Source organism: Furipterus horrens, unplaced genomic scaffold (genome assembly GCF_987537825.1).
Source record: "Furipterus horrens unplaced genomic scaffold, mFurHor1.1.pri manual_scaffold_4, whole genome shotgun sequence".
Taxonomy (NCBI): Eukaryota; Metazoa; Chordata; class Mammalia; order Chiroptera; family Furipteridae; genus Furipterus; species Furipterus horrens.
This window is the reverse complement of record NW_028327174.1, coordinates 202,208,294-202,235,211: the sequence shown is the minus strand read 5'-3', so window position 1 is coordinate 202,235,211 and position 26,918 is coordinate 202,208,294. Positions and strand designations below refer to the sequence as shown.

The 26,918-nt window shown below is 59.6% G+C and overlaps 2 protein-coding genes across 4 annotated transcripts in view; one reads left to right on the top strand and one right to left on the bottom strand.

Moving 5' to 3' along the window:
• TSC1 (TSC complex subunit 1) overlaps positions 1–14,444 on the top strand; it is a 43,657-nt gene extending 29,213 nt beyond the window's left edge. The window contains exons 12-23 of the mRNA XM_090274940.1: positions 188–306; positions 2,218–2,287; positions 2,732–2,836; positions 3,110–3,668; positions 4,933–4,976; positions 5,585–5,736; positions 6,470–6,652; positions 7,583–7,693; positions 8,253–8,375; positions 11,623–11,810; positions 11,889–12,050; positions 12,419–14,444. Coding sequence (XP_090131066.1) covers positions 188–306; positions 2,218–2,287; positions 2,732–2,836; positions 3,110–3,668; positions 4,933–4,976; positions 5,585–5,736; positions 6,470–6,652; positions 7,583–7,693; positions 8,253–8,375; positions 11,623–11,810; positions 11,889–12,050; positions 12,419–12,911 — 2,309 coding nt within the window. The 3' untranslated portion in view covers positions 12,912–14,444. The remainder of the gene's footprint in view (positions 1–187; positions 307–2,217; positions 2,288–2,731; positions 2,837–3,109; positions 3,669–4,932; positions 4,977–5,584; positions 5,737–6,469; positions 6,653–7,582; positions 7,694–8,252; positions 8,376–11,622; positions 11,811–11,888; positions 12,051–12,418) is intronic.
• Positions 14,445–18,207: 3,763 nt separating this feature from the next.
• Positions 18,208–26,883, bottom strand: SPACA9 (sperm acrosome associated 9). Of its 3 annotated transcripts, XM_090274939.1 has the most exons (6): positions 26,823–26,883; positions 25,114–25,164; positions 21,899–22,076; positions 19,844–20,046; positions 19,076–19,223; positions 18,208–18,278 (listed from the first exon to the last, which is right to left on the bottom strand). In XM_090274939.1, the coding sequence occupies exons 3-6, from the start codon at positions 22,040–22,042 to the stop codon at positions 18,267–18,269; spliced, it is 507 nt and encodes a 168-aa protein (XP_090131065.1). In that variant the 5' UTR covers positions 22,043–22,076; positions 25,114–25,164; positions 26,823–26,883; the 3' UTR covers positions 18,208–18,266. The 3 variants fall into 3 exon arrangements, with proteins under 3 accessions (XP_090131065.1, XP_090131063.1, XP_090131064.1); XM_090274937.1 differs by having other exon boundaries at positions 18,208–19,223; XM_090274938.1 differs by lacking the exon at positions 26,823–26,883 and adding an exon at positions 26,340–26,424 and having other exon boundaries at positions 18,208–19,223.
• Between the last annotated feature and the right edge of the window lie 35 nt (positions 26,884–26,918).

Genomic DNA, 26,918 nt, shown 5'->3' with positions numbered 1-26,918 from the left:
CTTGCAGTAGTAAACCTGTTGCTGACACTTAAAGCAGCCCTCTGGGGCTTCCAGAACATTAAAGTGAAGCTAAAACAAATCCTGGCCTAGGTCCCCAGGAAGTCATTCTAGCAGCTTTCTCCGCAGTAATGGGCTTTTCTAACAATGGGGCTCAGTGACCGTGTGTTCTATCCTTACCTCCAAGCAGGTGGAAAAGGAACGCCCCTGGGAACCCCCGCGACCTCTCCTCCTCCAGCCCCACTCGGCCACGCGGACGACTTTGTGCACGTGCCCCGCCCCCAGCCCGCAGCCACGCCCCCCCGGAAGGTAAGCCTGGCCCCCTGCCCGCGCTCAGGCCTGGCTACAGGCCCACCTGGGGAAGCCCATTGTGCCAGACAGAACTTGGGCCTGGAGTGGGATGGATTTGAACCAGAGCATTTGAAGACAGGCCAGCCAGCGGGTCTTCAAGTGTGGTCAGCTGCCTTGGGGTCCCAGAGCCCTTGGGACCCCACTAGGTCGGAAGTCCTTTCACAGCAACCCAGCGCTGTCATTCCCTCCCACCCCCACCCACACCCCCCCGACTGCACGGAACTCATGGTAGAGCATCAGTGGCCAACAAATGGCTGGCCCCTGTCACGAGCCACAGCCCGCGCCCGCCTGGCCTGGTGGGCATGCATCCTTCTCCTCTGACATGGGTTTTCAGTCTAGAAGGAGAAAACAAGCAAGAACAGCTAATCTAAAGTGTGTTCTGTAGAAAGCAGTAAAAACTACTAATTTCATGAAGTCTCAGCCTTGGCACCACACATGTGTAATATTTTTTGTGGTAAAGAGGAAGCACACTTCAGCAGTGTGTGGCGGTGATCCAGGCCCTGATCCGAGTGGGGAGCTGACCTAGCTGCTTGCTTTCACGGGGTGCCGGTTTCGTTTTAAAGGACAACCAAGGGACAAACTAGGGTCATTCAGACCTGAGTATACGTCCAGCACTTAGTCTCTTTCTTTTTACTTTTTTCTTTAAAGATTTTATTTATTTATTTTCAGAGAGGGGAAGGGAGGGAGAAAGAGAGGGAGAGAAATATCAATGTGTGGTTGCCTCTCGTGTACCCCCAACTGGGACCTGGCCCCCAACCCAGGCCTGTGCCCTGACTGGGAATAGAACCAGCGACCCTCTGGTTCACAGGCCAGCGCTCAATTCACTGAGCCACACCAGCCAGGGCTGGCAGTTTCTTAAATGATGAACTGAGCCTGTCACTTCAAGATAAACAACTGACAGTACTTCTTGCCAATGATGAAGTTCAACTTTCAGGTGCAATTAGAATATTAAAATATTGGTGTCTGCCCCCACAAGCTTGATAGCTTCCCCTTGACTTTCATGATAAGACTGAAATGTCTCGGGAAGTGTGGTTAATCATTTGAGTTTTCAATATTGTACAGTGAAATGTTTCAACGTATCTGCATAACCTGGGGAACCAGTATTTGCTGGATGTCTAAAGCATGATGCTGTAGATTCCCGCATGTAGATTCCCGCATAGGTGCAAGGTGCATTCAGGGTACAGGCAGGCCAGCGGATGATACACAGTGTGAAAAGTTAATGGCCATGGTTTCAGATTTCACATCGTAACTAACCCTTTAATAGAGAACCCCTTGTCAGGTTTGGCTGTGATATGAAGGCTGGTTACCCACAGGTATCTGAAAAGTCTGCTACTATACCTTTACCAGTACTTATCTGTGGGGCCCAGACTTCCTTATACACGTCAGCCAGAACGCCGTATGGCACCAGGTTGACGGCAGAGGCAGGCGTGAGAGGCCAGTTACCGTCCACGAAAGCTGGGCAGTAGAGAGATCGCAAACGTGGGCAGCAGCTCCGCTGTCCTCACTCATGTGGTTTGGGTTAGGGGAGCAGAGGGGGTTTTTTGTTCTTGTTTTTAATAAATATGCATGTTATTTATGTTTGCAGGTAAGGGGTTATTTTTCAATAAATTAATGACTTTTCAAATTTTCTGTTTTAATTTCTGATCCAGTAACTATCACTAGGTGTAACCACATAAACAAAAGCTCTTGGGGTTCTCATTGGTTTTTAAAATATGAAGGCATCCTGAGACCAAGCAGTTTGCAAACCCTTGGGCTAACCTTTAAACTACTCGATAATCTAAAAGGGTAGACATTTGGGATATTTCTCTCCCGTCCGGGAGCATGCACATGGCCTTTGCTGCGTGGTGTGAATGGGGCCTGTCTTTTCAGGAGGAGAAGGCAGACTCGGCAAGGCCCTGCCTGCACAGGCAACAGCCCGTCCCGAACGACCGAGGACCAGGTAAGGTCGGCGTGGCCATGGGCCTTGCTTGTCTCTGCCGGGCAGGCTGTGTGTGGAAATAGGGGGAGTCTGGGGCGCTGCAGGGCACTGAAGCCTGGAGATCACAAACCTGTCCTTCATCCTAGAGGCCAAGTTAATAATAACAGCACAGGAAGGGTTAACCTGTCGCAGTGAAGGACCTGTGTGTTGAGCTGGTCCAACTGGTTTTATCTGTTCTCTGAGCATTAAGAACAGAGAATTTTATTTTCTGTGGGGCTAGTTTTTTGGCCCCTTTAATTAGATTATTGATAGCACTTGAGCTTTCCCTAGGGGAGCCCTTCCCGGCTTTGTGTGCTGGGCAGCAGGAAGAGTCCCCGCGGCAGCCTCTGTCACAGCCGAAGCTGCTCCGCAGTGTGGCGGCGCCAGTGTCTGTCTTTGACTTGAGCTGCGCTGCTTTCTCTATAGAGGAACACTCTGGCAGCAGAGGCTCTGTCACTCTCCGTGATCTCCCCGAGTTTTTGGGCGACTTGGCCTCTGAAGAAGACAGCATCGAGAAGGAGAAAGAAGAAGGTAGCGTCCCTGGGCTCCTGGGCTCGGCGAGGTCGCTGGGAGGCGCTGAGGCCCTGGGGCTGGGCTTGCCCATCAGCGCCCCAGGCTTGCTTGGTTTTATTCTCATGGGGGAGAAAGATGGGAGCTTTATTCTGGGTCTGATGCCAGATAAAGGGGCGCCGCTTGGTGTCTGTCTCTCTGGGTGGCAGGTGGCAGCATGCTACCCTGCACTGCCTGGCTTTCCCCAGATGGCCTGTTCACTGCGGGGTCTCTTGTCGCCCTCTCTCCTCTCAGCGGCGATATTTAAGGAACTGTCTGAGATCGCCACGGCTGATGCTGAGCCTCTGGTTCCTCGAGGAGGCTTTGACTCTCCCTTCTACCAGGACAGTCTCCCAGGCTGCCCACGGAAGACCCCTTCCACCACATCCTGTGTCCAGGGCTCCACGGTGCCCCCTGAGCCTTCCAACTCCTCCCTGGACAAGCTGGGACCCGACACACCAAAGCAAGCCTTCACTCCCATAGAGCTGCCCGGCACAGGCGCCGACGGAGGCCCCGCTGGGAGCAGGGGTCACCAGGCCCCTCTGGAGGCCAGTATCCTCACTCCCAGCCCTTGTAAAATTCCGCCCCCAAGGGGCCTGGGCTTCGGCAGTGGGCAGCCCCCCCTCTACGAGCATCTTTTCGAGGTGGCCTTGCCAAAGACTGCCCATCATTTTATCAGCAAGAAGACTGAGGAACTATTAAAGAAAGTGAGAGGAAATGCTGAGGAAGACTATATGCCCTCTGCCTCCCCACTGGAGATACTGGACAGGCTGATCCAGCAGGGAGCCGACGCGCACAGCAAGGAGCTGAGCAAGTAAGGCGCTGGGGGGCCCCGCCTTCCCACGGCCCCCGGCTGGGCTGGGAGATGGGGGCGGGCGGGCGGTGCTCTCTCCCAGAGGCCGCCGCTCCTGCTGTTCGGTCAGATGCCCCCCAGTCTGTCACTTTCCCGCGTACATGACTGTGTGTCCGCTAGACCTGCGCATTGAATCGGACCCTCCTTATGTAGCACTCCACTTTCACGTGCGTCTGCGCATGTGGGCTGTTGGTGCCACTGTGCTCTGCAGGGACTCCGAGGTTTCCCCTTGGCTCAGCATTGGCGGGTGAGGCTGCAGTGTTTCACGTTTAGGAGCATGTGTCCCTCTCTGTCTAGCTGCAGGTGGTTTTCTGTTTGCTAAGGGAGTTCATTCAGCGGAAGGTAACATCAGGAGGCTTTCAACGCAAGTTCAGGGGGGCCCCGCCCTTGGGTGGCACACATGGTTTCTTAGCAATCTGTCAGAGACAAGTTTCAACCTTTCTTTATTTTAATCCTCACCTGAGAATATGTTTATTGATTTTAGAGACAGAGGAAGCGGGAGGAGAGAGAGAGAGAGGAACATCGATGTGAGAGAGATACATCCATCTGTTGCCTCCTGTACGCCCCGACCAGGGATCAAATCCACAGCCCAGCTCTGTGCCCTGACCAGGGACCAAACCTGCCACCTTTTGGTGTGCGGACAACGCTCTAACCAGCTGAGCCACCTGGGCAGGGCTCAGCCTTTCTTTTATCAGCCTGTCAAAGGGGGAAGGGAAGTGTGAATCCTGCATTTCTCAACACATTCGGGGGGGGATGTTTTCACTTTGCTCTATCTAATAATCTAAGGTAGAATTTGACATGTTGTAATATTTAAGGTATCTTTTCGTATGAAGTTCGGTGTAATAGGCCCAGGTAAATTACCGACTTTTCCTTTAAACTCAGTGACAGGAGCGTCCCCTCGCAGAGCCCTCCCCAGGTAGCTCAGCAGGGCTGAGAACAGGCAGCTCTCAGTGAGTGGGCGCCAGCCGCTGGGAGCGCGGAGCAGACACGCAGGTGCGCAGTGGGCTGGCACTGGGGCCTCTCCACGCCGGAGACGGGCCACACACCTTGGGGCGCTGGCCCCTCATGTGCACTGTGAGGCTCCCCTGCTGACTCCAGGTGGGCTTGGAGTTGGGGGCTTTCTTATGCCACGAGGAAGTGAGCTGACCTTGCTGCCATGAAAAGTCCAGATACGGTTTTTCTAGGTAAGTTCAGTGACTTTGCTGTTCAAAACCTGTCTTCCTAGGTTGTCTTTACCCAGCAAGTCTGTCGACTGGACCCACTTTGGAGGTAAAGTTGTTCTTTAGCTCCAGTGCAGCCCACATGGATCCTGCTTGCTTGTTGCCTTTTCTGTCCTTGAGGGCGGGCCCTGTAGGAAGCAGAAATCCCCCTTGGCTCCTGCCTTTCTGTCCGTCGGGCTAAAGAGCATCTCAGGTGTTATAGGGTCAGCATTCGCTACTTTTCAAAAGTGGCAAAGAGCGTGCACTCCGTGCACCTGGCAGGAGAACTGCAAACAGTGCAGGCCCCACGCGGGCTTCCCTGTGCTGAGCCCCAAGTGAAGTAAATAGCTCCGGGAGCGTGCTGGGGGGACACTACCAGGGACGGGAGAGAAGGAAGGTCAGGCGTGTCTGCATATGGGTCCAGTTTGTGGGGAGAGTGAGTACTGCACTCACAGAGCTGCCCCGCATTGTGCCCTTGGCCGTCCTGCAGAGGGGAGCGAGGGGGTGAATATCTCCGTCTCCTGGCGACTGGCTGGACCTGGGCGCCTGGGGGCAGTGTGTCCCTTAGAGCACTGGTTTCTGAGGCTGACGGACCACGGGCGGGCGCTGGACGGAATGACGCGTGAGAGGCATCTCTGCCACCTCCCTCTGCTTTAAAACCAGGCTCTCCCCCCTCAGATGAGCTCCGCGCGCTCCGCAACCAGTTGCTTTTGCTGCACGACCAGCTGCTCTACGAGCGCTTCAAGAGGCAGCAGCACGCCGTCCGGAACCGGCGGCTCCTCCGCAAGGTGATCAGAGCGGCGGCTCTGGAGGAGCACAACGCGGCCATGGTGAGCGCTGCGGGCTGGCGGCGGGGCTGGGGGTCCCCCGTGGTCTGTGAAGAGCTGCCCGGAGCCGAGTCGGAGCTCCGGCCCTCGCTCGGCTCCCTGGGAGGCTCCCGCAGGCCGCTTGTCCCTGAGGTCAGCACGTGAGCAGCGCATCTCTGAGCTCCCTGGCAGCTCTTGGAGTCCGTGGGGACCACGGACGTTTTGTCTGTGGTTGGCTGTGGCGAGGACAGAGCGAGAGCATTCTTCGTTTCTCGAAATGTGAAACCAGCTCTCCTGAAGCTGTTTTATGGCCCCGCCCTTGTGGCGCAGTTGTGAAGCCATGAGTCGTGGAGGTTGGACCTTGGCTCTACTACTTAGGACACTAACTGAGCCTCCTGGAGCCTGTCACCTCGTCTGTGACATGACAGGAGTGTAGCACTTGCTCAGTGACGGGCACAAGGTGAGCGTTCTGTAAATGTTCATCATTTTAGTGGCCTTAATACCATAGCAGTGCCGGTGGTTAGACTTCTGCAGGTATCGGGAGCAAGCTGATCCCTGAGAAAAGTTCTGTAAGCAGCTCCGTGTCCATTTGCTAACGTGCCGCTCAGTAACCAGTGTGCTAACCCCAGTTAGACTGCAGTCAGGGCTGGGCCGCAGCTGCCGTAGCAGGGCGGCTGCCACCTAGGTAAGGTGTTTGCGTTGGGGCTGCCCGCGTGGGAAGGCAGCTAAAACGATGCCACCCCTTTGCTTCTGATAGAAAGACCAGCTGAAGTTACAAGAGAAAGACATCCAGATATGGAAGGTCAGTCTGCAGAAGGAGCAGGCCAGGTACAGCCAGCTGCAGGCGCAGCGGGACACGGTTGTCAGCCAGCTGCACGGCCAGATCCGCCAGCTGCAGCAGGACCGCGAGGAGTTCTACAACCAGAGCCAGGAGCTGCAGGTACGGCCGCGGCGCCCCGTTCGTGCCCACGCCGGCGAGCTGCTTCGGTCTCTGCGGCCGTGGCCGCTGGGCTGCAGGCAGCCCGTGTTGCACAGGGCAGAGGTCCCAGCTCTGCTGGTTCGTAGGTCCCTTCCTGCGTCACTTTCCTGGCGCCCCGCAGCCAAGACACGCACGTGACAGTCCTGCTTACTAAGTAGATCTAAACAAACATCCTGGCGAGTAGCTGTCCTAATACTTAGTACCTGCTTGAAATAATACATGTAAGTTTAAGTTGTTTTTAAAGGACACAGTTGCTTACCAGGGCTGCGGGTGCACCTCCCGGGCACTGCACAGCCCGAGGCCCCAGAATCCCCTCACGTCCCGTCTCACACTGGTGTTCGCCTGGTGGTTTTTATCCCGTTGACCGCCCGAGCCCAGCTCCGCAGAGATGACGTCATCCATGGGCAGGGACAAGCCACACTGAAACCGAAACACCGCCAGCCAGGGGCGCACGTGGTGACCAACAGGTGTCGCTGTGTTCCCCTGAAAATAAAACCTCCCGCAGCAGCCCTGGGAGTTTGCTGCTGCAGCCCCAGGGCTCAGGTGCAGTTTGGGAACCGGGCGTCTGAGGCCTTCCCTTCCCCTTGCTAAACGAATCAGGAACTCAGAAAGCCACCAAAACTTATTCAAAAGGAAAAAGGTTTTCCTTATTCATGTTCAGAGAGCAGGGAAGGGGGGTAGTGAGGCGTGAGTCCTGACCGGAACGGAAGCCGCCACCTTTCCGCTGGCAGGACGACGCCCAGCCCACTGAGCCCCACCAGTCAGGGCCGTCGCTGCCTTTTTAAAACTAAGAATGACTTCCTGGCGGCGCCCTGCGGAGCGAGGCTGCTGTGGCGGCGCTTGGGCCCGCCTGCCTGCCGGCGCCCTGACCGCGCGCTGTCTCTCCGGCAGACGAAGCTGGAGGACTGCAGGAGCGCGGCCGCGGAGCTGCGCCTGGAGCTCAAGAAGGCCAACAGCAAGGTGTGCCACGCGGAGCTGCTGCTCAGCCAGGTGTCGCAGAAGGTGAGGGCGCGGGGGCTGGCCTCCACCCCGCTGACGCCTTCCTGCCGGCGGGACCGGTGCCTTCCGTGTCTGTGTCGGGTTCCCAGCGGGGCGAGCCTGCCCCTCCTCCCAGGGGACACTTGGCAAGGTCCAGGGTCCCAGGGGCTCTCCCCCCACACCGTGTCTGCGCAGGTGCGCAACCTGCTCAGGTTTCTGAGCTGCGAGCCCCCTCTGTGTGGGGTTCGCTGTACTGCTAGAGGTCACTCGGTTGGGGACGGGTGAGTCTTCCCCGGGGCTCTGTCCCCCGGACTGAGGTCCTGCTGCCGTCCTGCCTGCCGCCCTCTTTCCCTGCCGTCCTGCAGCGGCCACCTCTGGCATGGCGCGCAGCGCTTCTCCCCCTTGGCGAGCACAGTTCTGAAGTGCGTTTCTGCCCATTTCCTTCGCCCCCGCTGCCTTCCTCCGCACCAGCCAGGCCAGGGAGTTTGAGAGCACGGGAGCTGTCGGGTCTGCCCCGCACCGCCTGTGCTCCCGCTGGTTCCGTCTGCGGAGCCCTCACCACGTGTCCGTGTGTTCTGCTCAGCTCTCCAACAGCGAGTCGGTGCAGCAGCAGATGGAGTTCCTGAACAGGCAGCTGCTGGTTCTTGGAGAGGTCAACGAGCTGTACTTGGAGCAGCTGCAGAACAAGCATTCAGACACCAGCAAGGTAGGCTGTGTGCGGGAGCCAGCCCCTGGCCGGGACGCGCGTAGGACTCCGCACCGTTTCCGCAGCAGGTCCCAGAGTTGCTTTATGAGTCGTTGCCTAGCAGGTGACACAGCGGGCCTCGTGTCCCTTCCTGCCTCTCCCTGGCATCACCATCCAGGCACTGCTCAACCGTCCCGAGAGCTTGTTTCCCGGGCTGGGCTGCTTGGAAGTGCAATCCGGTGTCCGGAAAGCACCTGGTGGGAACTGGTACAGAGTGGGTGAGGAGAGCGTTGCCCTGGTCCTGCCCCAGCGGGAGGGAGGGTGGGAGCCGGCTCTGTAGCGCGGCTCTCAGGGCTGTGGGCGTCACTGGTGGGCACGTTTTCCTTCCTCTCAACACTGAATTTAGTCCTGGTGACAAGGCCAGCATTGGGATGGTCTTACGTTAATTAGTGCCTCCCCAGTGGCATTGAGACAGAAGTTTTATGTCACTTTATAAATAGCCTCAGGTACTGTGGTGAGTGAGTTAGGAATGGCATTCTAATGGCAGGTGCTCAGATGTTTGCTGTCACTAACTTCTCCGTCACACACGGGGTTTCTTTGTGGGGCTGCTTGTGCCTGCGCTTTGGAAAGCATCTTTTTGGCCAAGTATAGAGAGTCGTCTTAGAACCAGAGAGATGTAGCTTTTATAATGGGATTAGTCCTTGTTTCTCAGCTCCTCCGCTCTGAGACTCCGACTCCCTTTAGAGGGAAGTGAGGTGTGGAACTTTCTCTAGAAACCAGCCGTCACTTATTTTGGAAGTATAATGGCTTTGGAAAAAGAAAGGGGAAACAGGGACGGGCCCCTCTGACGGTTTGCTCAGACGCACCCTGACGCCCCCTGAGAGAGGCAGGGGCGGACGGCCTCTGTGTGTCTGCGCGGGGCCCGGGCGCCCCTCTGAGCCCGCGGGCCGTCACACAGCTCACACCCAGGACAGGATGTCTTCAGTCGTGGGCAGCACAAAAGCACCAGCGGGCTTACCAACAGCAGTTCCACCATCTCACTGGAGAGGGTGCTCTGGGAGGTCAAGTCAGCAGCGTGGGGACAGCAGCAGGGAGGGAGTCTGGGTCCTTCCACGCTCTCACTGCTGATCTGTCCCATCCACCTGGCCCTTGGGTTCGCTGTGCTCATGGCTGCAAGGTGTGTGCCAGTGACCGTGGTCACACGCAGACACCTTGATGTCCTGGGGGAGGGAGAGCGTAGCTTCCTGTGGGTCTCTCTGCAGAGAAACCTGTCCTGGACCCACTCACTAGCATCCCCACCCTCATTACTGGCCAGGATTGTGTCACACGTCGTCGGTAGCTAGTCCTTACCTGGTACCACGAGGGTTTGTCCCTGGGCCTAGAGCTGGGCATCCTCCTGTTCAGGCAGGTGAGGAATAGCTGGTAGGTGTGGGGGCAGCGCCTGATGCGGGGGCCGTGAGGACCGGTGAGAGCACATGGCCCTCCCTCGTTATGGGCTTTGTCTGTGTCTTCATCAGTCACTGCTGTCACTTACGACAAAGGTCTGCGTGGTTCCCTAACTTGTGCTGACGTCTGGGGCCAGGAGGCCCAGCTGGAATGGCCACATGCTCTGGTGCCCTGTTCAGAGCTTCAGGCAGTCGCATCCCACGCCGCCGCTGCTGGTCCTATGGGTTGACCAAAAGGTCCGTTATGTATTTTTTCTGTAAGATGGCTCCAGTAGTGCTTAGCTGTCTTTAGCGTCATTCGGAGCATTTGTGTTAGTGTATTGTGACAGCTGTCCTATCAGCGTGCATTTAAAAAAAACTTATCAAAATGGGTGAATTTTTATGCAGCCATTTTAATATTGAAGATGGAAGCAGATGCGCAACATTTTCAGCGTGTTTTGCTTTATTTCAAGAAAGGTAGAAATGCAACTGAAACACGAAAAAAGCTCTGTGCAGTGTATGGAGAAGGTGCTGTGATTGGTTGAACGTGACAGATGTGGTTTGTGAAGTTTCTTGGTACTGTTGACATTTTGACCAAATGATTCTCTGCAGTGGGGCAGTCTGATGCACTGGAAGGTGTTTAGCAGCCCACTGGCCTCTACCTGCTAGAAGCCAATAGCGGGAGAGAGCGGACGTACTCAGAATATCCAAATCAGTCAAGTTATTGGTGAAAATGAAAAATGTGTCTTCTATTTTACAAAAAAAACCAAAGGGACTCTTTGGTCAGCCCAGGACTAGCTGCCGTCGGGGTTGTGGGAGCCCCTCCCTGCTCCTGACGGCATATCATCTTCTTCCAAAAAACAAACGGGTAGATTTTGTCATGCATGTTTTCCACAGTAAACACACAACACAAATGTAACACGTGCTTGTTAGAAAAGGGTTCTTCCACGTCTTTCCTGGCCATCAGTGTCCCTTCCTCCGGGGCGTCAGCTGGCTCCGGCCGTGGCAGGCTGGTCATTGGCCTGGTGGGAGTGACACCCGTCTGGGCGCCGGACCTGCAGGCGCTGCTTTGCCTGAGAGACCTGCTTGTTCGGTTGTGTTTTCTGGCTTCCCCGAGCTGCTCTGAGCAGAGAGGAGAGGGGTAGAGAGAAAACAAATGACCCCACAGGTCCCCTGGGCTGATAGGGCCACTGAAGGTTGGCTTCACGCCTTCACCGTTTCGTGAGTGTGTGTTACTCAGTTGATTGTACTGTTCACGTGGTTTTACAGTCTGCTTCCTCATCTGTTTAGTGACACATATCATTTTTAAAAGCTTACAAGGCCCTGGCTGCTGTGGCTCAGTGGATTGAGCATCAGCCTGCGAGCCAAGTGTCGCTGGTTCGATCCCCAGTCAGGGCACATGACTAGGGTGCACGTCAGGTCCCCAGTTGGGGGCGCAGGTGAGAGGCAACCACACAGTGATGTTTCTCTCCCTCTCTTTCTCCTTTCCCTCTCTCTAAAAATAAAATAAATAAGTAATAAAAATAAAAAATAAAAGCTTACAAGTACAAGAGGTACTTTAATTTACTTAATTACATGTTTCCCTGACGTGAGACCTAACGGTGTTCCTAGATTTTTGCTCCTTAAATACGCTGTGGTGACTCTGTGCCAGAATGTTTGTCTGCGTTTGAGATGTTTCCTCTGGGAGGGTCCCAGGTTAGTGCCCCTGCAGCGCCCTCCCCAGATGCTGCACTGCAGGGCAGCAAAGGGCCCCCTCAGGACCCACTAGCGGGGCTTCTCCCGCAGCCACGGCACGGCCACAGCGTGCCCACCGTCTGAACCTGATAACACTGTCCCCTCCCTAGGAAGTGGAGATGATGAAGGCCGCCTATCGGAAGGAGCTAGAAAAGAACAGAAGCCACGTGCTCCAGCAGAGTCAGAGGCTTGATGCCTCCCAGAAGCGGATTTTGGAACTGGAATCTCAGCTGGCCAGAAAGGACCACCTTCTTCTGGAGCAGAAAAAGTACCTGGAGGATGTCAAGCTGCAGGCCAGGTAAGCGCCATCGGGAGGGCCCCGTGGCGCTGTGCTGGGCAGGCCGCAGGCCTCCCACTCTGCTGGTCTGTCTTTCAGAGGGCAGCTGCAGGCCGCGGAGAGCAGGTATGAGGCTCAGAAAAGGATCACCCAGGTGTTTGAGTTGAAGATCTTAGACTTATACGGCAGGTTGGAGAAAGATGGCCTCCTGAAAAAACTTGAAGATGTAAAGACAGAAGCAGCGGAAGCAGCGGAAGAAAGGTAGGAACAGAGAATAGGTGTCAGCAGCCTTGTCACTGTTGCCAAGGACAGAACAAGGACTGTGTGGCAAGGGTCACAGCTGTCACCACCTGATGAGGCAGCCACGCCTGGTGTGCCCCGATCTCTCCGCATTCCCTTCCCTGGCCCCGAGCCCCTTGACATGGCCCCGGGGAGCGTCCCTGTTTAAGGTTGCTGCCTGATGGCCCTGTTGGTGATGTAGGTAGGAGTCTTCTGATGAGACCTCGTGCCTGAGCCCTCTGCCCACCGGCGGGGGCCGCTGGCAGAGACGCCCGGCGGTGTGAGCAGCCCCGCGCCTCTCAGCATGGCGCCACCATCAGCCGCGCTTTTCTGCCCCCGGTCTCTTACAGGCTTGGCTGCTGCAATGACAGCTGCTCGGATTCTGTGACGGGGCCCAGGGAAGGGGCCTCTGGCCGCAACGGTGAGGCCCGGCCCCCCAGGCCTGGCAGAGGAGGCGGGGGCGGCAGCAGCAGCCAGCCCTCCACCCCGGAGAAGCCCCCGAACCTGAGGGCCGGCCCGCTCAGCAGCCGCTGGGAAAGCGCCGTGGGCGAGCCCCCTGCCAGCCTCCCCACGACTGTTGGCTCGCTTCCTAGTTCCAAAAGCTTCCTGGGCATGAAGGCTCGAGAGTTATTTCGTAATAAGAGCGAGAGCCAGTGTGACGAGGACGGCCTGACTGTCAGTAGCCTTTCTGAGACCCTAAAGGCAGAGCTGGGTCAAGACTCGGGCCTGGAAGCCAAGACTCCCCTGCACCCCGACAGCCCGCTCCCCTGTGCCCCGAACCCAGACAGTGTTGGACAACTCCGCATCATGGACTACAACGAGGCTCATCCCGGACACAGCTAAGGCCAGGCGGTCAGTGTTGGCCTGCGTGCGGCGGGCACAGGCCGGCGGGCGGGCGTTGTCTCCGAGCGCTCCTGCCCCGGGGCTTGTGCGGCGGCTCCCGCGGTGGAGTGGGATGTGGGGCCTTGGACAACTCACGGAATGAGGACCGGTTTCTGGATATGGTATTGGAATGCCCACCCCACCCCTTACCTAGCCGTGTGTACTAATCCCAGGGCCAGTTCGCATTCCTCAGCGGCGCTCTTTTCTTCCTCCCCCAGCGGTCACGTCCTTTGAACCAGTGCAATATGAGGCCAAATTTCGAATCTGACACACCTCTCTCCTCCCTGGAGCCCCCGCAGCTGGGCTGGCTCCCCGTTAGCCTGGTGACAGGTGGCACCCGGGGAACGTGCTGTCTGCCCTCCCAGAGCAGGCGGCGTGCAAGGCTGACACCTTCATGCGAGCGCTTTCCTAGGAGACTTTTGTGCTGCTTTTGGTTCTGAAGTTGAGCATCTAAATCAGCAGGTTAGAAAACCAGTGGCGTCGCCCTTACGCTCTCCTGGTGGTTCTGATCACCTCCCCAGGAGGTTCTTTGTGAACAAAGGTCTGTTGCTGGAAAAGCCCGGAGCTGGCCCTGGGGAGACCCGGGTCCCCTTTGGGAACACTGTCCGCTTCCCCACTACCTCTTATTTATTTGGCGTTTGCTAGAAAACTGGTACTGTTCTGACCACAGGCCGGTGGGTGGGGGCCACCTGCTGCTGTAGGACGGAAGGGTGGGGGCGTGCATGGTTACCTGAGGAACACGCGTGGAAAGGAGCTGCCCCCTGGGGCAGGGCTGAGCTGGCCGAGCCTGGGGCTGACCGCCTGCCCCCTGTGTGTCCGCGCGCCGCGCGGGGGTTCTGCTGCTCTGTGGCCCTGCGGCAGAAAGGCTCCGCGGGCCGAGGGCCTCCACAGAGCGTCTGTGACCATTGTTTCTCAGGCTGTCAGAGCTGCCCTGCGGAGGTGGGCTCTAGGCCACCAAGAAGGTCGCCGCTTTTTATACCAGTTCCGATGTTCACGGGCCAGCTCCCCAGGCAGCGCGATGCCAACGCCTGCTGACGTGTGAGCGACGGCAGAGCAGTTCCCAGCAGAGTCCTGGTGTGTGTACACAGGCAAGCTGCCCACATGCACTCAGGACAGGTGACACTGGTCAGGACCCTGGCGGGGGCAGAGAATCTGAGCCTGACAGTTGCTCCTGAAATAAACGCTAGAAGCCTGCGAATTCTTGCCTGGTGTTGGGCAGCGTGAGGAGAGGCTGGTGGGGAGGAGCCAGAGCGCTCCTGCTCCTGCCCGCTCTCGGAGTTCCCACGTAGAGGGATCAGCCGCGAGGTGGGAGAAGACTCACGCGGCAGTGTGGAGTCTTTTGCCCATGGGGCTGCCGGCACGCCAGGTCAGAGTCCCTTTTTTTCAAGTGTGGCAGCAAATCCCTGGCCGCCTTCACCAGGCGGGGCTCGAGGATGAGGTTCCATGTCATCGAGGCAGTGTGAGCAGAAGACCGGCCTGACTCACGCGTGCTAGCCTGTGTGAGGTGTCCCCAGGCATGACACCGCCCTGCTGTGCATGTCCCTGGGAGCATCCCGTCGCCCGTTCAGCTCACCTGTGGAAGCCGGATAGTTCTGGTTGCCTAGTTCAGGTTCAGAGAGGGAAGAAGAGCAGACTAAAGAGAAAGATGTTACCGAGTAACTGTTGAAACCCTTCCAAATGCTCACCCCTCCCAGGCCCAGGAGATTGAGACCCCAGCGCTGCATCGGAGCCTCGTCCCTCACTGGCAGGCAGGAGCAGGGCGGCCCACATACAGAAAGGAGAGCGCTTTTGTAATGGGCACATTGTAGGGATGCAGGAGAGGAGAAGGCCGCGGGGTCAAGCGGGCTGAGGCCCTGCACTGGAGCCCTGGCATGCGACTCCGGTCCAGGTGTCCGTCTGCTCAGCGTGACAGCCCGGCTGGGCCAGAGCAGCTGCGCGCGGCCTCTGTGGGACCTCAGGGGCTGTGGGTTTTGTTCAGCCAAGGCTGGCAGCCGAGGCCTGGAGTCAGGGAAGTTGCCCAGCCCAGAAATTTAGACTTTTCTGTTGCAAAGGGCTCGGTGGTCAGGTTTTGCTTGGTTTTGGAATTGATAAACCTGGCGAGAGTCAGCAGGCGTTTTTCAGGGTGGAAAGTGACTGTAGAGGAGGTCCTGCGACTCGGCCTGGGGACAGGCAGCGGCGGGACAGCAGCGCCCGGGCTCACGGGGCTGTGGCGTGCGTGTCCCCCAGGCTGGATGGCCTCTGCCCAGAGCCGAGCACACCGCCTGGCCAGCGTCCTGGCCCCACCTGAAACTAACTGGGGTGGGCCCCGACCGGGAGAAGATCGGGGGCTGCCTCGTGGGCAGCACGAAGTCATTAAAGGGTCACTACAGTATCACTCGGGTGGGGGTGGGGGGAGGGCAGAGCGCGGCAGGGTCTCCCGCGAGAAAGCGTGCTCGGCCTGCTGCGCGTCAGCGCGCGGACCTGCATCAGACGTGAACTGAAGATTTGACAAAGCTTCGACAAGGCCCTGCCATGATGCGCGAAGCGCCTTGCTGTGGGGAGGGAAGCGCGGCCCCGAACGGGAACGCTGGGGTCCAGGGGCCGGGGGTGAAGGTGCTTCCTGGGGGGAGAGGCTTTAAAGCTCTCCTGGGAGGCGGGCGGCTGGGCCGACGGGACCTCCCTGGGCTCGGCATCGGGTCTGCGGGAGAGAAAACTGCCCAGCCCTGGGGCTAAGCAGCTGACGGCTCGTGCCGGGCCCTGCGAGGGGAGAGACGGAGCGGCGCTGCTCCGGGAGCCGGGACAGACGTCCTGTTGACCGCTTCGTGAGACGGGAACGGTGGCCGGGCAGGGCCAGGTCCCGGAAGCCGCTGGCCACGCAAAGTCTGCCCACGGGCCACCTCGGCCGGCGCGGCCACCGCCCCACCCCGGGCAGCTAGGACAGCAGAGAGCGGACGTCCACGCTTGGCCGTCAGGTGCAGGGGCACGCGGAGTGTCTGGGGTTCGGGTGCAGGAAGGTGGAACCAGCAGCTGTGTGGGGGGCGACGGACGTGCTCGCGGCGACGCGAGGACCCGGCAGCTGGACCGCAGGCCGTTCTGTGCAGAGAACCTCACGGATGAGCTCCCGCGGCCGCACCGGAGCTCCCTGCGCCCGGGACAGACCACCGGCGCGGACAGGAAGTAGGGGGAGCGGGCGAGAGCGCCGCGCGGGGGCGGAAGCGCGGGGGCGTGGGCAGAGGGGACGGCCCTGGGATCTGCAGGGGGGGGCGTGCCACCCTCTCGTGCGGAGACAGAGGCCGGCGCCCTCCCTTCAGAGCGACCCCCAGAGCAGCCAGCTCCCTCCCCGGAGCGTGTGCCCCGCGGGGGTGGGGGGCTGTCTTGTTGGTGACCCAGCTCGGCACGGGGCGCTCGGCGCTTTCCCTCGCTGAGGTGCTCCTGGGACACGCGGCGGGTGTGAAGATGCCCGTTACCTGTTTACATCCAGGGCTCCGTGGGCCCCGCCCCCAGCACGCTGCCGCTGCTGCAGAGGAACCGGTGGCCCCGACGAAGCTTCCCTCTAGCGGTGAAAGACCGGGCTGAGGTCGGGGCCTGGCCCCTAGGCTGCTGCTGTGACCCTTGTCCCGGGTGGCTCGTGTCCCCGGCCGCGACTCTGGCGCCCCGAGGGAGCGCGCCATTCCTGGCGTTCCCACACCGTCCCGCGGTCTGTGCGCGTCGTGCCTGAGAGGAGGGGCTGCGGCCGTGGGGACGCCTTCCTGGCTGGCGGGGCCCCAGAGCCCATCCTGCTGTCGGCAGCGACGGGAGCGGAGGAGGCAGAGGGGCTGCCCGCCCGCGCCTCCCTTCCCGGGGCCACGACAGCGCCCGTCCTCTGGGCGCGTTGGCACAGGTTAGCGGGGCCCCTGAGCGTGGGAGACGCCCCAGACCACCCCCTCCCCCGCCTCCAGGCGCGCCCTGCCCCGTGCAGGAGGTGGCCAGGGACTTTGCACTCGGAAGCATCATTGGTCACTTTCAGAAGACCTCTAGGACCATAAGTACATTATGGAGGGACAGGTTTTGCTGTCATAAATCTAGTTTTATAACTCAACCATGGAGCAAGTGTGTGTGGCTAACTTGCAGTGAAGGAGTCCCATCACTGAAAAACAGATTTTTTTTAACTGACTGCTTTTAGTTAACTTTTAAAAAGTCATCTCTTGTCAAAAGGTTTAAACCTTCCCGCCTCGATCTTAAAAGCATGTCAGACCACCCACATCCACTGCCATAAACGTGAGCTTCAAGGGGACATGAGTGGGGACTGGCGTCGAAAGGGTTTGCTGTCCTTAGAATGTTCTAAAATGTCAAGGCAGTTGCTTGTGTTTAACTGTGAACAAATAAAAATGTATCGTTTTGCACTACTGTGCTGTGTTGCAATGACGTGGCTCACGCTGGCCTCGAGGGACGTGTCCAGAGACGTGACAACCTCAGGACGTGGTTGGTTACTGCCGTGTGGGGAGGAGGCTGCTGACAAGTTTCAGAATCTGGCTTCCGTCTCTCTCAGATCCTGGCAGCCACAGGTCCCCAAATTATCTGCCTGCAGCTCACGCCCTTTCCCCAAACAGTGGCCTGCTGGGTGTGTGCTGAGTGACTGGAGTCATTGCTCCCAGGAGACTCAAAAGAAGGTGGCCTGTGGGGTCTGCACACACCCAGTGTGGCGCACACTTGCTAAACGGTGGCTGGCACGGGGGGCTGCTGGCAGCCCTCTGGGTGGAGCCCCGTGACACTGAATTTGTCAAGAGCTGACTGGCCCTGAGCCTTGTCCCCTGTCCTTTGTGTGTCAAGGAAGAGGTGCAGCTGGCATCTAGCACCTTCCCTGTGCCTGGGGCGTGGAAGAGGGGGAGCTGCCTTTAAACGCCTGTTAGGTCCGCCTGGCGTTGCCCTCTCTTGGGATGCACTGGGGCAGGACCAGGGACAAAGCTCTGACTGCAGTGTGCCTCCGCCCGCTGCCACCTCGGAAGGGGTATGCTCTGCCCCTTCTAAGGGTGGAAGCAGCTCCTTTGAGACAAAGACTCAGAGGTGGCAGCTTTTAATTTTGTCTGGAGAATTCAGGCGCTCTTGCCTAGGCAGGTCTCATACACGAGAGGCGGCCGCCCGCCTTCCGTGCGTCTGGCGGGACCTCTCGGAAGCTCCCTTTCTGGAGCCGGGTGCGCTCCTGTCTACAGTGGTCTCGCTGGGAGGCTCCTGCCAGTGTCCTCTGAGGTCTCGGGGTCAGTGTGCCCTTCTTTAAGGGATAAGTCCCAGGAAACCAAGCCAGGCAGACAGAACACTTTTATTCTTGACGGTAGCCCCCAAAGAAGCAAGAGTACAGAGCTAACTCGCCCCCTGTGAAGGGAAAAGCCAATGGTCAGAGAGCACTTCTGGCAAACTCTGAAGCCAGCGACGCATTTCACAAGGTCTGGGCCCAGGAACTGTCCAGCCAGGAGCCACGAGATCTGGGTCCCTCGAGCTCCTCCCAGTCTCCGCCTCCCCCGGGAGGGAGCGGGGAGGCGGGCTCCTTGCCTTCGGGTTTTGGTTCAGAGACCTGGTCACACTGGGGATGCTCCGTGCGGGAGCCGCCCAGGGCAGCATGGCCTAGCCCAGCTCCACGGCTCAGCCTGCAAAGCTGGAGGTGGGAGCTCGGGGACCCGGGCTGGGCAGTCACAGCCCTAGTTCTTCCCCAGCGTCCCCGGGACACCCTCTACCAGCCACTCCTAAAGTAGGGGGGCTCCTCTTCGTTGGCCCAGAGCCTGACTGCCGAGGCAAGGACGTTAGAAGGTGAGGCCAGAGTGGAGGCGAGGTTCTCAACAATATACTGGGCGGTCCCTTTGGGGGTTAATGAGTGGCAGGGACTGCAGGTGCCAGTGAGAGTGGGTCGACCAGTGGGAGCTAAGCTTGGTGACAGCACCCCATGGGATGGGACCGGGATGTGCAAGCAGGTCACTGGCTCTGAGTTACAGTTTCCTGCCAGGTGGTCTCCAGGGCGGTTTTGAACCTCTGTCTTCCCCCCTGGGTGGGGGAGGCTGTCTTTTGTAAGTCACCTGCACTGGCGTTTTCTTGACCAAGGCCAGGTGCCTCTGGTCTGGGAAGGAAGGCCAGGTGGTGGGTGCAGCGGCCTCCTGGCATTTCCGGGGCTCACTCACGTGCTGCATCACTTTGCGGGGCAGCTTCTCTGAGTGGGCGATCCATTCCTTCATTAAGTCTAGGACGATGGGGATGAGGCTGACCACGCCTCCGTAGTGATTCCTGGCCTCGTCACAGCTCAGGTGGTTCACCATGTCGTGCGGGTACCTGCGGGGCGGCGAGGGCCGGCTGAGTGCCCACGGCAGGGACTTGCCGCCCGGGGCCAGCGGCCGCCGGAGCTCTCAGGCGGGGCGTGCTGGTCCTGAGTTCCCAGCGGGATCCCCTGGGCAGGTTTTAGCACTGTGCATGCACCAGGCCAGGCTCCCTGTTCCGGACCCTGTGGGCCAGCAGGTTTGGGGGCCAGGAGCCCCAGGCAGAAACCCGCTCTCATAGCTCCAGAACATGCTGTCTGTCCCCTGGACTCGTCCTGCCCGGCCTCGGCAGCTTCCTTGAGAATGTGGGTCTTTGTGCAGTGGCCCCCAGGGGTCAGCGCTCGGGAACCCCCCTGGTGGTGCGGAGGCCTGCTGCTTCGTGGGCTTCTGGGAGCGCCCTCCCGTGCCTGGGGCTCCCTCCCGTGAGAGCCCCACTGTCCGAGCCTTGCTGGGTCCGGGCGGTTCCAGTACCTCCGTGGGCCTGGGGTTCCCTCTGGCTTCCTCAGTGCAGACTCACCCGCCCTCGCCACAGAGGCCCCTCCCCACCTCCGCCCGCTCCTCTCCTGTCCCCGTCCTGCCCCCTCCCCGCAGGCCCCGCCGAGGCCTCTCGGGTTGGACAGGACCCGAGGGACTCACTTGGCCCTCAGGCTGCTCAGGTCGTTGCTCTGGCTCACGAGGGTCTTGCATTTGTCCAGGAGGCTGTTGGTGACCGGCGTGCCCGAGTGCAGGGCCTCGAAGCGCTGGCAGAGCCTGCTCAGCTCCGCGCAGATGTCCAGGAACATGCACAGGACGCGGCGGTCCGTGGCGCTGCCGCAATGGTGCTCCGTGTAGTTCTGCACCTGCGGGGCCAGGCCGGCGCCGTGAGCGAGCCGCTCCGGGGGCACACAGCCAGGAGCACCCCGCCGCCACGCCCGCCACACGGCAGGTTTGACGGGACGGACCGCCACTGAGAGCTGACGCCATTCCGTGTCCCAACACCGGGCAGAGCGTGTGCAGTCCCAGCTTCACCTCGCCTCACCCCAGCCCCACACCTGGGCAGCAGGCAGCTCCTCCCTTTGCAGATCGAGGGGCTCTGAGCCGGACCCCACTGCCTCTGCCTCAGCCCACAGACAAGTCAGCCCCAGCCGGCGAGGCACTGCTACCAGCACCACACTGACCGTCCGCGGGGTGTGTCGCAGATGCAGGAGTAGGGACGCGCCTTAGACAAGTCCTGACGGTGCTCAGAGCAGGGACAGCTGGCCTCCCTTCAGCACCTTTCCTGGGGGGGACGTGGGGTCCCCCTGGGTTGGGGGCCTGTCCTCTCAGAATGACCTGGGCCCTACCCAGTGACTCTCGGTCTGAGGTCAGGCAAGGGCAGGGCCTGGCTCTGTGCTGGGAGGACCCGGCCCCCCCAGGCGGGACTCCCGTCCTGCTTCCTCGTCAGGTGGTTCCCCCACTCTCCACGCCCCGGGGGTAGGGTGCCCCCACTCCCTCTCGCTAATGCAGTGTTTCCTGATGTCCCTGGTTGCCATTGTCGCTAGCGTTTACCTTCCCAGGCCATCTGAAGCGTCCCTTCCCAAGTACAGTAGCTTCGCAGGGGAGGAGGCTCTGAGACCCAGGGAGCCGAGGGGGCCCAGGGGCCTGTGCTGTGTCCACAACAGAGCTGTGTCACCGGGCCACCTGCTGTGTGTGTGAAACCTTTGGATACGCCTGGTCACCTGGTTGCGGGGTGGCAGGGCGAGGGAAGAGCCAACACCTGAGATGGGGTGTCACAGTGTGGGGCCACTGTTGAGCGAAAGCCTCCGCTGGACCTCAGGCGGGCAGGCGCGCCCTGTGCTGGCAGGGGCTGAGCTGAGGCGGCAGTCTGAGCGCCCCTCCTCATGCTGAAAGCCTGTCCGGGGCCCTTGGGCGGCTGAGCCCGTGGGCACGGCTGAGAAGGACGCAGCTAACTTACTTCCGGATGGTTCAGGGGACAGGGAGTGTGTTGGAGGGGGCAAGCAGCCTGGCTAAGTGTTGCAGACCGGTGTGCGTAAGGGCAGGTTATATGGGTGTGCCTTTTGCACAGGCTGCAATTTTCCCAAGCTAAAGAGCTGGGAGAAATATTTACAAGAATAGAAGAAAGAATTTTTAAAGGGGTGCTGCCAGCAGCAGCTGCTGTTCTCCATGGCTGGGGCTGGGGGGCTGGGTGTGTGGCCCTAACATGGAGGCTCAAGCTGTAACCTCCAGGAGGCTGGGTGGGCGAAGAGGCTTCTGAGTCCTGCGGAGCAAACACACAGCTGCCAGTCCCCGAGGAGGCGCAGGTGCCATAAAACGTCAGTGTGTGTGGGCCCCCCTGGGATTCGACATCCCGGACCCTACCCGTCTGTTCACCGTGCACCCCCGGCACCTGCCCAGGGACGGGGACGGGCTGAGTGTGTTCCGAGGACCTGCCCAGATCAGCCCTGGGAGGCGTGTGCTGCTCCTCTCACTTTACAGATGAGGAAACTGAGGCACAGAGGTGGCCTGGGGCAGAGCAGGACATAAGCCCTGAGTCCCAAGCCAGGATTTTTAACGGCGCTGTGACAGTCGCTCCCACACGTGGTGAGGGCGCGGAAGGGTGGCCCGTCCCACCAGCGAGGATCCGAGCCCTGATTCTGGCACGAACGCGCTTCCCCCTCTCAGCCTCCGTTTGTCATGGTTCAGACGAGGCCCGGGGCCCACCTGGACGCGCACCTGCTCGATGCTGGAGATGGGCCGGATCTTGTCGTGGGCGTTCTCCCGGCAGTGCTCCAGCGCCGCCACGAAGGTGAACTGCTGCTGCTGGAACAGCTTGTACTTCTGCTCGATGCCTCGGAGGGACCCCTTCGCCTCGTTCATGGTCCTCCGCGGGGCTCACTCCCGGGAGGAGGGCCTGTGGGGTGGAGAGCGGGGTGCTGAGGTCCCGGCCGCAGAGCAGACCCAGCTCTGCCGTTGGGTGCAGGATGCCCACAGCCCCTCCTGGGGGAGCGCTGCACCACGTGGCTCCCCACAACCCGGGGGGTGGGGCAGGGACTGCTGTCACCCTCAACTTGTGAGAAGGGAATGAGCCCCTTCCGTGCAGGACACGTGCTCAAGCCATCCCAGGCTGTCCAAGGGAGAGCTGAGCCTCACTGGGGACAAGAATTCTCTGGTCCTCAGCCCTCCAGACGGCAGGTGTCAGACACACACGCGCGCGCAGCACCTCCAGTGCCTCCTGATGGTGTCAGCGAAGGCTGGGACCAGGGAACGTGCCCAGTACGTCAGATGTGATTTTGTCAGCTGGGACCGAATTGCTCTGAAACTTGTGCTGCCGCAGCTGGTGGGATTCTTTCCGGGGAGCCACACGGGAGGCGGCACTGGCCTGTTGTTTCCCAGCTCCAGGCTCCGGGCAGGGGCCCTGATCTCAGGTCTGCCCACTGGGACAGGGCAGGGCCGGGCCGCAGGACCCTCCTCCCTGCTGCCGGATGACCATGACCCATGACTGGAAACCTGAGTGCCTCACTGTCCTGGTGGTGGCCAGGCGGTCCACGGCTCCTCCAGAATCCCTCTGGCTTTCGCCCGCCAGGACAGCGTCATTTTGCAGCACACACAAAAGACTCCAGGTCGCGGACTTGTGGATGTTAGCGTTGGAACCTCAGGGGGAACCGACAGCCCAGCAAACTTGTGCCACAGGTACCCCCGCCCCGACCCCCAGTCCCAGGCTTCCTGACGGCTAACCAGCATCGTTGAAGCTGCCGCAGCTGGCTGTCGTGCACCTCGAGGAACCAGCACACCTAGAGCCCAGGCTGGACATGTGCCCTCCCTGTGAGCAGGGGTCAGTGGAGGCAGTGCTCAGGGAGGGGGGCAGCGCCCAGAGGGGCATGCTGTGCCCAGGGGCGGGGGGAGGCTGCAGTGAGATGCAACATGGGGAGGTCTGGGTCGGGGAGGACACATCCCGGGCTTCCTGGCAGGTCCCAGGTGGAGAGGAGTGAGGATGGGACGGCTGGGAGGAGGCAAGCCCCTCTGCTGTCCCTCAGCACCCGAGCCCAGAGCAGGGCCGGGCCAGGAGATGGCGTCGGGGATGGCAGGAAACGCGAGAACAGACCAGAGCACAGCGGCCTCCCTGACGTGAGGGGCGCGGTCAGTCGGAGAACTGGGGAGGGCTGCGGAGCCCGGCCCACGTCCTGGGCAGGGAGCTGAAACGCTGCCTGGGTGCCCCAAAGAAGCCCCGCCGGCAGGGACCCTTGGGCCTCCTAACCGGTGGGCCCACTGTGAATACAATGGGGCACACCAGTGCCGTTTCCGGGGCCACCCCTGGGCGCCATAGTGCCTGTTTGCCAACACAGCCGCTGAGCCCCACGGCGGGGGTGGGGGTGGGGGGCTGGGCCAGGGCCCGGCAGCAGCGGCTTGCCGCGCAGCCTCCTGCCCACTCAGCACCTCCCCCCATCTGAAGTGGGCAGCGGGAGGGAGGGGAGCAGGATGGGGGGGTGCAGTGGGGCGCGCTGCTTGTAGAACACCTGCTGTATCCAGTATCCAGCTGAGGAGCCCCCCCGCCCCCAATCAGGCTCTGGAAGCCTGGGTAGGGTGGGACAAACGAGGCACTCACCTCTGTGCAAAATTCAAGGGGGCACCAGGTGACTGACTAGGCTATCAAGATGGGTAAAAATACTTAACGCACTTTTGTAAAAAATAAAAGTTAACCCCAGGAATTCCAAGGAGAACCTAATGTTGGGATTCTAAATACAGACAGGACGGGGTGCTGTGCTGTGCTTTGCCTTGCCATAGTGGATGGAGCCTTAGACAAAAGGGCAAGTCCAGAACACGGACCCTTTTCAAAATCTGTGCTGCTTTATCCTAAATGAAGTTCTGCATTAATTTTGACTTTTAAAAAATATTGCATTAGAATGTTATTTCCTTGATTACTGGGGTTTGGGGCTCCCCCTAAAGTTCTGCACAGAGGCAAACGGCCTCATTTGCCTCATAGTCGGGGCCCAGGGTTCACATGGCTCAGAAGTGGAAATGCAGGAAAGTCTGAGTGGTTAGCCTGGCCGTCAGAGCAGGGGTTGGTGGTTAAGCGCCTGAGCTCTGGCCCTGGCTGGTGCAGCTCAGTGGACTGAGCACCATCCTGCAAACCCAAGGGGTGCCGGTTCGATTCCCAGTCAGGGCACAGGACTGGGTTGTGGGCCAGGTCCCCAGCTGGGGGCGCGTGAGAGGCAACCACACATTGATGGTTCGCTCCCTCTCTTCCTCCTCTAAAAATAAATAAAATCTTTCTTAAAAAAACAACTCGAGCTGCGGAGTCACACAGTTCCTGGGTTCAAATCCTGGCTCCTCTACTTCTTGCCAGCCTTGGGCCAGCTGCTCCTCCTGAGCCCCAGAGCTCTAATGGCTCAAGGAGAACCCTGGCCGTTCCCTACTTCAAGTCCTCACCATGGCCCTGCAAGCGGGGAACCACAGTGACCCCCACTTGACAGACGATGAAGCTGAGATCACGCAGCTGCGAAGTGCGCCAGCCAGGGTTTCCCGCTCGCCTCTGCCAGACTTTTGTCAAGTCTGGCTCTAAACCGGAATATCTCCTCCGTCCCTCCATGATGGTTTGTAGAGACAAACATGCCAGACCCCAGACTAACTGTGGCCGGGGCCTTGGGGGCCTGAAATGCTACTGAGCTCTCCCCCTGGACCTCACGTCTCTGTTTCCCGTCCCAGAGCAATGAGGCCAACATTCAGGGGGCTGACCCGGGTGCCTGGCTCCCTGCCACCCTCCTGGGGCCTCCTGGGGCTGCCAAGGCCTCCAAGAGCACAGCACTATATCAGCTGGCGGCCCCAAGAGCCCCTGAGAGAAAAACTGACTCGGTTCTTGATCCTAGTGACTTGTGACATGCACGCCAGGGATGTCATGAGAAGCGCTGTAATAAGCTATCCAAAGTGATCGTCCCTTGAATGAGACTCACTGCAGCCAAATTAGTCGGGATGAAAGGCACAGGGTGCAGGCTCCTCTCGATCTGGGGGAGGAGGAAGAAAAAAATGATTACCCGATAGGTTTTTGGCTTTAATTGATTTGTATTTTTCCAGGCTGCTAAAGAAGATTAAATCATGGTATGAAAAGCGCCTAGGGCTTAAAATAAATGAGGAGAAAGGCAAGTCATTTCAGAAATGTCCAGGAAGCAAGCTGAACCTCTCCGGTGCAAATTGCAGGCTTGGTTGTTGTGTTCTTTGTTCTGGGGGAGGCAGCCGCCTTTCTTCCCCAGCTGTCTCCGCAGTTGGGTTTGACAAGCCTACCAAGGCCTCCGCGCTTTGAGCAGCAGTTCTGAGCGGGAAGCAGAACTGAGCCTTTCCCCCGTTGGAGGGCACGGCTCTGGGCCGGTGACTACTGGTGGCAAAGGCTTTGGCTAGGGGTCAGGACATCTACTTTCAGCCCTGGCTCCGCCTTTGACAAGTGACCTTAGCCAACAATTTCCCCCTTTCTGGGCCTCAGTGTAGGCATCTATAAAATCAGCTTGGGTTAGCGGCTCTGCAAGGGGCTTCTGGATTCTAATGCTCTAGGATCGACAACTGACGAGGAAAGAGGCCTAGAAAGGGGAAGTGACGTGTCCCAAGTCACCCGGCCACCTATATCCCACCGTTCTGATCCTCCACGTTCCAGTGTGTAGAATGGGAATGGAGGCGCGCAGGTATCAGGGAGGGTGCGAAGGTTAAATGAGATAATGCTAACAGTAGCCCCGGGGTAGTGTGCCTCTATTAGATGCCAGCTACCGTCCAATAAATACTTCAGAGATATTAGGTCCTGGGACCCCTCCATAACCCCCGCTTCATGGGGAAGGAAAGGGAGGCTCAGGGCAGGCTCACACAGCTAGTGAGCGTGCAGCCGGGGTCTGACCTCCGGGAATCTGTACTGACTAGGCCGTACACCTCCGTGACGTGCACAGGGCACCACAGAGGAGCGCACGGGAGCTCAAAAACGGGACCTCCTACTGGACATGGCAGCACGAGCTACAGCTCCCCATTCAGTGCTACAGCGGATACCTGTGAGGTCCCCTCCCAGTGGGGACTAACGCGACCCCCACCGCGTCGCACCCGCTCCCCGTCCCCGGGGCGGCAGCAGCAGCAGAGGTCCACTGCACTCTCCGCTCCCTCCTACCCCAACCCCCCCACCCGTTTCCAAACCCGGGGCTTTAACCTTGCTTGTTCTGCAACGGCCTTCACTCACACAGCGCCCTGAAGGTGCGGGGAGGCGCTTCCCAGGGTTTGGGAGCCGGGGTGGGGTGTAGGGTGGGGAGGTCGCGGAGAGAAGGGGCGGGGCCCCAGGCCTGATTGTTACCGCGGGTGCCATAGCATTCGGGTCACATGGCAGCCCCGCCCTGCTCCGGGGGCGGTCGGCTGGTCTCCGGGCGCTCAGAAGACGCGAGAGGGACGGAGGCTTTCCAGCGGGACCCCCGGCCCTGCGGCCGGGGCCTTGGACTCCCCTCCTCATCAAATATCCTCCCCTACCTCTAGTCTTCATTTTAAAGATGGGGAAACTGAGGCCAGAGAGCCTAGGCCCCGAGTCGGGGCGCATAAGCAGAACCAGAAGCAGAATCCGCCTCCCACCCCCTCGGGGGGGCCGACGTGCCCTCGGGCTGTTGGCAGGTGTTTCAGCACAGGGGGCCCCTGCCGGGCGCACCTCTGGTCCTCGAAGGCCACAGCTGGAAGCGACCTGAGGTGCCCGCTGAGACGCGCAGGAGGGAGAGAGAGCGCGGCCGTGCGGGGAAAGCACTTG

Coding starts and splice junctions, on each gene's coding strand:
- SPACA9 (XM_090274937.1), bottom strand. CDS start 22,042: ATGAACGAGGCGAAGGGGTCCCTCCGAGGCATCGAGCAGAAGTACAAG. Junction 20,047..21,898: donor CCATCTCCAGCATCGAGCAG/GTGCGCGTCCAG, acceptor CTGGCCCCGCAG/GTGCAGAACTACACGGAGCA. Junction 19,224..19,843: donor CTGAGCAGCCTGAGGGCCAA/GTGAGTCCCTCG, acceptor GCCGCCCCGCAG/GTACCCGCACGACATGGTGA.